At 44.7% G+C, this 12,157-nt stretch overlaps 1 protein-coding gene across 5 annotated transcripts in view; it reads right to left on the bottom strand.

Moving 5' to 3' along the window:
* Window positions 1-12,157, bottom strand: part of LOC137351703 (dedicator of cytokinesis protein 7-like) — a 215,906-nt gene that overhangs the window by 100,068 nt on the left and 103,681 nt on the right. For all 5 annotated transcript variants that reach the window (XM_068016430.1, XM_068016429.1, XM_068016428.1 and 2 more), the window contains one exon: window positions 191-328. In XM_068016430.1, coding sequence (XP_067872531.1) covers window positions 191-328 — 138 coding nt within the window. The remainder of the gene's footprint in view (window positions 1-190; window positions 329-12,157) is intronic.

A 12,157-nucleotide genomic window follows, 5' to 3' on the forward strand; every position in this document is an offset into this window, starting at 1 on the left:
TGAGTGACCTTAGGAAGTGTTTTCAGTCCTTTACTCCAGGACCAATGCATGAAGCAGCTGAACAATAATCATTCAGCAAAACTGATGTACTTTAATTCACCACGCTTGTTAACAAATATGTAGTTACTCTTAAAGGGGCACTGCCCACTGACTATTTACTCGGAGAGTTTGCTGATAGCTGCACCAGTACCTGGCATACTGAACATGTAGTGAACATATGAAGCCAGAGAATGGTCTCGGCCCAAAGAGTCTTTCTTCATCTCCTCATTATTATGCAGCCGATCGACAATTACAATCAGCACTTCAAAGATTTCCTTGCTGACAAGAGCTGTGAGTAAAACAGACAAAAATAACAGCAATATGGACAATTAGTGACGGTGAGATATTGCTGCAGTATTAAAGCATCAGTTACACCTCGACCAATGCCCATCTCACCCAGCTCACCCAGCAGAGCACCCAGCTCAGCATTCAGCTCAGTATTTAGCTCACCCAGCAGAGCACCCTGCTCACCGAACCTCAACACACCACTTAACCAGCCCCAATACCCAACTCATTCAGCACAACAATCAACCCTGGCATTCAACTCACCAAACTCAACCAACTCCAACACATAGCACACGTTTTTATAATACAAGTTTTAAATATACTTTTCACTAATTTAAATTTCTTTCTGGTATTACTTTAAATGCTGAAATTCATCTTAAAGGGGATGAGCTATGAGGAAAGATTAGAGAATTTTAAGCTGTAAAATCTAGAAAGGTTAAGACGGAACCTCATCAAGCAATATAAAATATTAAATGGAAAATCAAGAATATTACTTTGAAATTAAGTCAGGAAATTTATTTTCACAGAAAGTCATCAACCTATGGAAGCCCATGCTATTCAGGGGAAAGTGACAGTATGCTTCCAGAATTGGTGCATGGATCTTTTCACACTGGGAGGTGGCTCGCAGTGGTGTTCCCCAAGGGTCAATTTTAGGTTCATTACTCTTTTAAATTTTTATAAATGACCTAGACTCAGGTGTAAGGAGCAGCATTATAAAGTCTGCAGAAGATATGAAACTTGGCAACATAGTAGTGAGGAGAATAGTTGTAGACTTCAGGATGATATAGGCAGGATGGTTAAATGGGCACAACCATGACATTAAACTGCATGTTTAATGCAGTGATGCCCTTTAGGAGGACTAATATGGAAAAAACAGTACACTATAAATGGCACCACTTTGAAAAGTGTAGATGAATAGGGAGATCTTGGGTGGAGACGGTGGTGTAGTGGTAATGTCACTGAACTAGTAATCCAGAGACCCAGGTTAAAACCCTGGGGACATGGGCTCAAATCCCACCGCGGCAGCTGGTGGAATTTAAATTCAATTCATTAATAAATTACTTTAATTGATAAAAATCTGGAATTGAAAGCTAGACTCAGTCATGGCGCGATGAAGCTATCATCAATTGTCACAAAAAAACCCATCTGGTTCTTTAAGGTCCTTTAGGGAAGGAAATTTGCCATCCTTACCTGGTCTAGTCTACATGTGACTCCAGACCCACTGCAATGTGGTTGACTCTTAACTGCCCTCTGAAATGGCCTAGCAAGCCACTCAGTTGTCAAGAGCAACTAGGAATGGACTACAAATGCCGGCCTTGCCAGCAATGCCCACATCCCAAGACAGAATTTTTAAAAATGCACAAGTCCTTAAAGATGGCAGGGCAAGTAGTTAATAAAGTGGTTTAAAAAAGGATATGGGTTACTTGGGTTTATAAATAGAGGCAGAGAACATAAAAGCCAAGAGATCAGGCCAGAACTATTAAATAATTGTTTAGACCTCCTTAGTTGAAGTATTGTTGACAATTCGGGGCAGTAACTTGAGGAAAGATGTAAAGGCCTTAGAAAGGTTACAGAGGAGGTTTACCAGGATGGTATCAGGGAAGAGGAACTTCAGTGATGAGAAGAGATTGGAAAAGTTAGAATTGTTCTCCTTGGAACAGAGACAGTTAAGAGGTAACTAAATAGAGGTTTCCAAGATGATGAGAGGTTTTGGTAGAGTAGAAAGAGAAAATCTCTTCTCCCTGGCAAGTTGGTCACTAACCAGAGGTCATAGATTTAAAATCATTGGCAAAAGATCTAGAGGGGAGATGAGGAGAAATCTTTTCACTCACAGAGCTGCCAGGATCTGGAATGTTCTACCTGAATAAGTGGTGGTAGCAATTCCATAAATAAATTTAAAAGGGAGTTGAACTGTACTTGAGGATGAGGAATTTACAGGGTTACGGACAAGAAGCGGGGGTGTAGGACTGAACACTACTGCTCTTTCAAAGGTCCAGCACAGATACGATAGACCTCAGCACCGAGTGACTTCTTGTCCTTAGTGACTTCAACCTCCATCTCAACTTGACATGCTGTCTCTCCTGAGTTCATTACCCTCCCATCCTCCCTCTATATAAACTCCCCTTCTCACATTCAGAGCCATATCCTCGACCTTGCTATCTCACGTGGCCTCCTACTCTCATCATGTCTACCACAGTTAAGGCCGTCTCTGATCACTTCCTTGTATTGCTCGCCACCCACATTCCCCTTCCACCTTCCAGCTCCATTTCTGTGAGTGTACCGAGGAAAAAACTCTCCTCCAAGTCACTTACAACTGCACTTTCAAATTCCCTGCTATGGCCCTCATCCCAGTTCCCTTAAGGCCAAGAGATGCAGCTTGAATGTCTATGGCAAACAACTGGTTGAGACATTGAATCACCACACCTGGCCACACCACGTAAAGCACTATGGAGTTCCGCTCTGCTCTGCCAAAACTGCTCCCTACTATAGGATTTGATTTTTGATTTAGATTTGATTTAGAGACACAGCACTGAAACAGGCCCTTCGGCCCACCGAGTCTGTGCCGACCATTAATCACCCATTTATACTAATCCTGAGTCATGGTCGGCCCCAACCCTGGCATTAAACCCTGCCTTAGGCGCTATGGCGTTGGAAGGATGAATGAGAACGGGCAGAGACTGCTTGAGTTGTGTACCTATCATAACCTCTGCATCACCAACTCGTTCTTTCACACTAAACCCTGTCACCAGGTTTCATGGAGGCACCCAAGATCGCGTCGTTGGCACCAGCTAGACCTCATTGTCACAAGGCGAGCCGCCTTAAACAGTGTTCAAATCACATGCAGCTTCCACAGTGCGGACTGCGACACCGACCACTCCCTGGTGTGCAGCAAGGTTAGACTCAGACCAAAGAAGTTGGGTCATTCCAAGCAGAAGGGCCACCCGCGCATCAACACAAGCAGAATTTCTCACCCACAGCTGTTACAAAAATTTCTAAATTCACTTGTGTCAGCCCTTCAAAACACTCCCACAGGGGATGCTAAGACCAAGTGGGCCCACATCAGAGACGCCAACTATGAGTCAGCTTTGACCACCTACAGCAAAAGTGCGAGGAGAAATGCAGACTGGTTTCAACCTCACAATGAAGAGCTGGAACCTGTCATAGCCACTAAGCGCATTGCACTGTTGAACTACAAGAAAGCCCCCAGCGAGTTAACATCCGTAGCACTTAAAGCAGCCAGAAGCACTGCACAAAGAACAGCCAGGCGCTGCGCAAACGACTACTGGCAACACCTATGCAGTCATATTCAGCTGGCCTCAGACACCGGAAACATCAGAGGAATGTATGATGGCATAAAGAGAGCTTTTGGGCCAACCATCAAGAAGATCGCCCCCCTCAAATCTAAATCAGGGGACATAATCACTGACCAACGCAAACAAATGGAGCGCTGTTCTCCCTTCGTCAGATACAGGAGAAATGCCGCCAACATCAGATGCCCCTCTACATTGCTTTCATTGATCTCACCAAAGCCTTTGACCTCATCAGCAGATGTGGTCTCTTCAGACCATAGATAAGATTGGATGTCCACCAAAGCTACTAAGTATCATCACCTCATTCCATGACAATATGAAAGGCACAATTCAACATGGTGGCTCCTCATCAGACCCCTTTCCTATCCTGAGTTGCGTGAAACAGGGCTGTGTTCTCGCACCCACACTTTTTGGGATTTTCTTCTCCGTACTGCTTTCACATGCGTTCAAGTCCTCGGAAGAAGGAATTTTCCTCCACACAAGATCAGGGGGCAGGTTGTTCAACCTTTCCCGTCTAAGAGCGAAGTCCAAAGTACGGAAAGTCCTCATTAGGGAACTCCTCTTTGCTGACGATGCTATATAGAACATAGAACATTACAGCGCAGTACAGGCCCTTCGGCCCTCGATGTTGCGCCGACCTGTGAAACCATCTGACCTACACTATTCCATTTTCATCCATATGTCTATCCAATGACCACTTAAATGCCCTTAAAGTTGGCGAGTCTACGACTGTGGCAGGCAGGGCGTTCCACGCCCCTACTACTCTCATGCTGCTTTAACATCTCACACTGAAGAGTGCCTGCAGAGTCTTATCGACAGGTTTGCGGCTGCCTGCAACAAATTTGGCCTAACCATCAGCCTCAAGAAAACGAACATCATGGGGCAGGACGTCAGAAATGCTCCATCAATATTGGCGATCATGCTCTGGAAGTGGTTCAAGAGTTCACCTACCTAGGCTCAACTATCACCAGTAACCTGTCTCTAGATGCAGAAATCAACAAGTGCATGGGAACGGCTTCCACTGCTATGTCCAGACTGGCCAAGAGAGTGTGGGAAAATGGCACACTGACACGGAACACAAAAGTCCAAGTGTATCAAGCCTGTGTCCTCAGTACCTTGCTCTATGGCAGCGAGGCCTGGACAACGTATGTCAGCCAAGAGCGACGTCTCAATTCATTCCATCTTCGCTGCCTCCGGAGAATACTTGGCATCAGGTGGCAGGACCGTATCTCCAACACAGAAGTCCTCGAGGCGGCCAACATCCCCAGCTTATACACACTACTGAGTCAGCGGCGCTTGAGATGGCTTGGCCATGTGAGCCGCATGGAAGATGGCAGGATCCCCAAAGACACATTGTACAGCGAGCTCGCCACTGGTATCAGACCCATCAGCCGTCCATGTCTCCGCTTTAAAGACGTCTGCAAACACGACATGAAGTCCTGTGACATTGATCACAAGTCGTGGGAGTCAGTTGCCAGCGTTCGCCAGAGCTGGCGGACAGCCATAAAGGCGGGGCTAAAGTGTGGCGAGTCGAAGAGACTTAGCAGTTGGCAGGAAAAAAGACAGAGGCGCAAGGGAAGAGCCAACTGTGTAACAGCCCCGACAATCAAATTTTTCTGCAGCACCTGTGGAAGAGCCTGTAACTCTAAAATTGGCCTTTATAGCCACTCCAGGTGCTGCTCCACACACCACTGACCACCTCCAGGCGCTTACCCATTGTCTCTCGAGATAAGGAGGCCAAAGAGAATACTAATCCCATATTCCTACCACATCCTCACCTGTCCCTATATTCCCCTACCACCTACCTATACTAGGGGCAATTTATAATGGCCAATTTACCTATCAACCTGCAAGTCTTTTGGCTGTGGGAGCAAATCGGAGAACCCGGAGCAAACCCACGCAGACACAAGGAGAACTTGCAAACTCCACACAGGCAGTACCCAGAATTGAACCCGGGTCGCTGGAGCTGTGAGGCTGCGGTGCTAACCACTGCGCCACTGTGCCACCCAGATCATCCAGAACTGCAAAGGTAAGCCCGGCTTCTCTTCTCCACTATAAACTGTCCTCGTAAAACCTTTCCCCTGCCTCCTCCACCCTCACCTTCAACAAATGCGAGATGCTCATGGAATTCTGCATCACTCGGATTGAGATTATCTGTTCAGCTGCCTTTGCTGCTTCCCTCTCTTCCTCTAGCCCACCAGGCTAAATTTCTCCAAAGGTCCCCCAACCCCACCCTCTGCCATTACCGTGAATTTGCATCTTTCTCTCCTAACTCCATGCATGTCCTTCCCGAGCTCACCTTGTCCATGAAATCTACTTCTTGCTCCCTTTGATCCCATTTCCACAAAACTGCTGACCACCCAACTTAACGCCCCTTGCCCCAGTTAGCTGATATTATTAACGATTCCCCCACCTTTCAAATCTGCCATCATCACTCCCTCTTCAAAAAACAACCCATGACCGCTCCGTCCTTGCAAACTACCATCCCACCCTGATCCTCCCATTCCTCTCCAAAACCCTTCAATACGTTGTCGCTTCCCCAATACATACTCATTTTCCCATTAAATCCATATTTGAATCTTTCCTGTCAGATTTCCCCCTCTGCCACAGTAATGAAACAGGCCTTATCAAAATCACAAATGACATTCTATGTGACTTGACCACGATAAACTATCTCTCCTCATCCTTCTCAATTTGTCTGCAGCCTTTGACACAGTTGACTAAAAACATCCTCCTCCAACGCCTCTACTACATCATCCAGCCGGGTGGGACTGCACTCACCTGCATCCATTCTTATCTAACCAGTTGCAGCCTGACAATCACCTGCAATGATTTCTCTTTCAGCTCCTGCACTGGAGTCCTTCTTTGCCCCCTTCTATTTCTCATCTACACGTTCCCCTCGATGATATCATCTGAAAACACATCAGGTTCCACAAGTACGCATATGACACTCAGCTCTAGTTCACCACCACATGCCTTGACCCCTTCACTGTTTCCAATTTGTGAGACTGCTTGTCCAATAAACAGTACCAGATGTGCAGAAATTTCCTCCAACTAGATATTGGGAAGACCAATCGTCTTCAGTCCCTGCCAAATCTCCATTCCCTAGGCATGGGCTCTATCTACCACCACCACCCCCACCCCCCACCCCCGGCAACTGTCTGAGGTGGAATCAAACTGTTCACAACCTTAGTATCATATTTAACCCTGAGATGAGCTTCTAACCACATATCGGAACCATCAGCAAAACCACCTATTTCCACCTCCATAACACGGCCCGACTCCACCTCTGTCTTAGTGCATCCGCTGCTGAAACTCTCATCCGTGCCTTTGTTACCTCTAATCTTGACTATTCCAATGCTTTCCTGCCCAGTCTCCCATCTTCTACCTGATATAAACCTGAGCTCATCCAAAACGATGCTACCTATATCCTAACTCGCTCCAAGCCCCATTCATCCATCACCACTCCCAGTTCGGAAATACCTCCATTTTAAAATTCTCAACCATTGGTGGTTTTCAAATCCCTCCATGGCCTCGTCCCTCCCTATCTCTGTAATCTCCTTCAGCCCCTCAATCTTCCGAGATTCCTGTACTTTTCCAATTCTGGCCTCTTGTCATCCCCAATTTTAATTGCTCCACATTGGTGGTCATGCCTTCAAGCTGCCTGGGCCCTAAGCTCTAGAATTCCCTCCCTAAACCTCTCTACTGTTCTCTCCTCCTTTAAGACGCTCCTTAAAATCTACCTCTTTGACCAAGCATTTTTGTCAGCTGCCCCAATATCCCCTCATGGGGCTCAATGGCAAATTTTGTTTGATAACATTCCTGTGGAGCCCCTTAGGATGCTTTATTATGTTAAAGACGCTATATACAAGTGCAAGTTAGTATTGCAGTTATTCATATTCTAGAGGGATGAGCTTCAATGGGAGAGTTCATGTACAAGAGGGTTGCGCTTTGATGGGAGAATTCATGTTTAGGAGTGAACACAGGAACAAGAGTAGGTCAGTCAGCTACTTGAGCCTGTTCCACCATTCAATTAGATCATGGCTGATCTATACCTCAACTCCATTTGCCCATCTATGCTCCATATCCCTTGATACTCTTACCCAAAAAAGTCTATCAATCACAATCTTGAAAATTTCAATTGACCCAGCATCCATAGCCTTTGGGGGACAGAGTTCCAGATTTTCACCATCCTTTGTGTGAAAAACTGCTTTCCGATTTCACTCTAAATGGTCAAGCTCTAATTTTAAGGTTGTGACCCTTATTCTTTGTAGTGGTCAATGGTTTGCTTGAGCTGGGTTTGATTGTATTAGTCTGTCCACTGATCAGTGTTCACTGTGCTTGATTACTTAAGCCTAGTGTTTTAAAACTGAAACTAAAAGAGAGGCTGGAAAGTTTTCATAAAGCAGAAACTGTTCTGAAAGACATTGTATTGAAATCTTGAATGCTGAGATATTTTAATGTACTGTAAATAAACCTGTTGTTGATTTAGAAGTAGTATATCTGCATTGCTCTGAAATAAATCATATATATAAAATATCCAGCAAACCAGCAAATCATAACATTTTGGATCCCCCCCACCAAAGGAAATAGTTCCTCTGTTTCAGGCGAAGGGAGATTTAGAAATCTAAAGAGAAAAGTTGAGGCAACAGAACAGTGTAGCGATTTGGATAAGACAAGCAGAGTGGGACAGGAAGAGACAAAGAGTTTAATGCTAATAGTGCATTGGCAAATAAGGTCCATGCAAAGAATAGTAGTAAAAAAAAAATTAAAACCTCTTTACCTGAATGCACGAAGCATTTGCAATAAGATTGGTGAACGAACAGCACAAATGGAGTTAAATGGTTTAGATCTAATTTCCATTACAGAGACATGGTTACAAGGTGACAAAGGTTGGGAAATAAATATTCTAGGGTACACAACATTTCAAAAAGACAAACAGAATGGAAAAGGAGGAGGAGTAGCCCTGATAGTAAAGAAAGACATCAGGATGGTAGTGAGAAAGGATCTTGGCTCAGAAGATAGAATTAGTGTGGGTAGAGATTAGGAAAAATAAGGGTCAAAAAGTACTGGTGGAAGTAGTTTATAGGTTCCCGAACAGTAGTTATACCATTGGACAGAGCATTAAGCAAGAAATAATTGAAGCTTATAACAAAGGCAATATAATAATTGTGAGGGACTTTAATTTTCTTATAAACTGGACAAATCAGCAGAAGTAGTCTGAAAGATGAGTTTGTAGAATGCTTTCTCAACAGTTTCCTGGAATAATACATTGTGGAATGAACAATGGATAAAGCTATTTTAGATCTAGAATTGTGCAAATGAGGAAGGGTTAATTAGTCATCTCACTGTAACAGATTCTCTGGGAAAAAGTGATCATGTCCCTTGATACTCTTACCCAACAAAAGTCTATCAATCACATTCTTGAAAATTTCAACCAAGGAACTAATAAGAGTGAGGAACTTAAGGTAATTAATATCAGCAGAGAAAAAGTCTTGTAGAAACTTAAAAGGACTAAAAGGCAACAAATTCCCAGGACCTGATGGCCTACATCCTAGGGTTCTAAAAGAGGTAGCTGCAGAGATAGTGGATGCACTGGTTGTGATTTTCCAAAATTCCCTAAATTCTAGAACAATCCCAAAAGATTAGAAGTTAACAAACGTAACACAGCTATTCAAGAAAGGAGGAAGAGAAAAAACGGAACTAATTAGCCTGACATCTGTCATCAGGAAAATGCTGAAATTTATTATTGAGGAAGTCTTAACAACGCCATTTAGAAAATCATAGAATGATCAGACAGTGTCAATATGGTTTTACAAAAGGGAAATCATGTTTGATAAATTTATTAAGAGTTTTTTGAAGATGTAACTAGTAGGGTAGATAAAGGGCAGCCAGCAATATACTTGGATTTCCAAAAGGTATTTGATAAAGTTCCACAAAAGGTTAATACGCAAGAAAAGGGCTCATGGAGTTGTGGGTAATATATTTGTGTGGATGGAGGATTGATTAATGGATGGGAAGCAGAAAGTAGGGATAAACGGATATTTTCAAGTTGGCAAGCCGTAACTAGTGGAGTGCCACAAGGATCAGTGCTGGGGCCTCAGCTATTTGCATGACTTAGACGAAGAGACCGAGAGTAATCCAAGTTTGCTGATGATGCAAAGCTAGGTGGGAATGTAAGCTGTGAGAACACAGAGGCTGCAAAGTGATATAGACAGGTTAAGTGAGCACGCAATAAGGTGGCAGATGGAGTATAATGTTGGGAAGAGTGAGGCTATTCAGTTGAGTAGTAAGAATAGAAATGCAGAATATTTTTTAAAAGGTGTGAAACTTCTAAATGTTGATATCCAGAGACACTTGGATGCACTCGTACAAGGAACACAGAAAGTTAGCATGTAGGTACAGCAAGCAATTAGGAAGACAAATGGTATGTTGGACTTTATTGCAAGGGGATTGGAGTACAAGAATAAGGAAGTCTTGCTACGATTGTATAGGGTTTAGATGAGACCACACTTGGAATACTGGGCTGAATTTTATGGGCTGCTCGTGGCCTTCCTGATGCCTTTGAATTTAGTCCAGGACGGGGAAGGCTGGGAATGGCCTTCCAGCCCAGAGGCCAATTGAGGCCCTTAAGGGGCCAATTAATGGCCACTTAAGCACCTTTTCCCACTGCCACTGATATTTTACCAGCAGCTGGTGGGAGCCCTCACCACGTGGAGGTCGCCCAGTAAAACATGGCAGCCTCCATGTGGGCTGGGGTGGGCCTCCTCCATGGGCAATCTGTGGCCCACAGAAAGAAAATGGCGGAAAGGCTGCCCTCCGTTAACACCCACCACCCCCACCCTCAACGACCACCCTCCCCTCCCCCAAAACCATAATCACTGGGGCCTGCCGAACTGGCCCCAGCGAGCCCAACCCACTTACCTGAGGTTCGGGGCTCCAACGCTCGTCCTGGTTCCAGGCCTCGTGTAGTACAGGCAGTAGTCACCTCTCCCGGTGGCAGAGCTTGTACTACTGAGCTGCTGGCCCTCTGATTGGCCGGCAGCTCTTGGGGTTGCAGTTAATTGGATGCCCACCGTGGAATTCAACCAGGGGTCTGAACCAGGGCCGAGGTAGGGTTGCACCCTGCCTTCCGGCCCGTGGTCAGGAGCCCCACTGTCCAGGTAAAATTCAGCCAACGATGTGCAGTTTTGGTCTTCATATTTAAGGAAAGATTTACTTGCCTTGAAGGCGGCACATCAAAGGTTCACTAGTTTGGGTCCTGGGATGACAGGGTTGTCCTACGATGAGAGACTGTGTAAGTTAGAGTCATAGAGTCATTTACGGCACAGCCCATCGAGTCTATGCCAACTATCTGTGGAGCTATCCAGTCAGTCTCACGCCCTCGCTCAATCCCCTTAGACCTGCCAGTCTATTTCCTTTGTGACCATCCAATTTCCTTTTGAAATCATTGATTTTCTCTGCTTCCACCACCCTTATGGGCAGTGAGTTCCAGGTCATTACCACTCGCCGCGTAAAAAAGTTCTTCCTCATATTCCCCCTGCATCTCTTGTCCCCTAGTCCTTGTACCATCAGTTAATGGGAATAGTTTTTCCTAGTCTAACTTATCTAAGCCTGTCATAATCTTGTACACCTCGATCAAATCTCCTCTGAATCTTCTTTGCTCCAGGGAGAACAGCCCCAGCTTTTCCAACATATCTTGTAACTAAAATCCCTCATCCCTGGAACCATTTTGGTAAATTTCCTCTGTACCATCTCATTTTTCCTAAAGTGTGGTGACCAGAACTGGATGTAATATGATTGGGCCTAAACTCTGTGCAGTTTAGAAGAATGAGAGGTGATCTCATTGAAACATACAAGCTTCTGAAGGGGCTTGACAGGGTAGGCACTGAGAGGTTGTTTCCCCTGGCTGGGGAATCTAGAATATGGGGCACAGCTCATTTAGGACCAAGATGAAGAGAAATTTCTTCACTCAGAGGGTTGTGAACCTTTGGAATTATCTACCCCAGGGGATTGTGGATTCTCCATTGTTGAGTATATTCAAGACTGAGACACAGAATGATGGTCTCTCAGGGAATCAAGGGTTATAGGGAGCAGGCGGGAAAGTGGAGTTGAGGCAGAAATTCAGCCATGATTGTATTGAATGGCACAGCAGGCTCGAGGGCCGTATGGTCTACTCCTACTGCTCTTTCCTATGTTCTTCAATCCCTTTATCATTTTAAACACCTAGATTAGATCATCCCTCAGTCTTACTAAATGCAAAGGAATACCAACCTGTCCTCATAATATAACCTTTTAAGCCCTGACATTATTGTCGGGAATCTGCTGTATTCTCTCCAAAGTCAATATATCCTTCCTTTTTGATGTGAACACAATACAGGGTCTGACCAAGGTTCTAAACAATTGAAGCATCACTTCCTCCTAGTTGTAATCAAATCCCTGCTCTGATGGAGGCTTCATGTACTAGAGTGATAAGCTGCAATGAACATAGTGACCTGATTTTCCTTGTGTCCAGATGTACT

Source organism: Heterodontus francisci, chromosome 36, assembly GCF_036365525.1.
Source record: "Heterodontus francisci isolate sHetFra1 chromosome 36, sHetFra1.hap1, whole genome shotgun sequence".
In the NCBI taxonomy this organism is placed as follows: Eukaryota; Metazoa; Chordata; class Chondrichthyes; order Heterodontiformes; family Heterodontidae; genus Heterodontus; species Heterodontus francisci.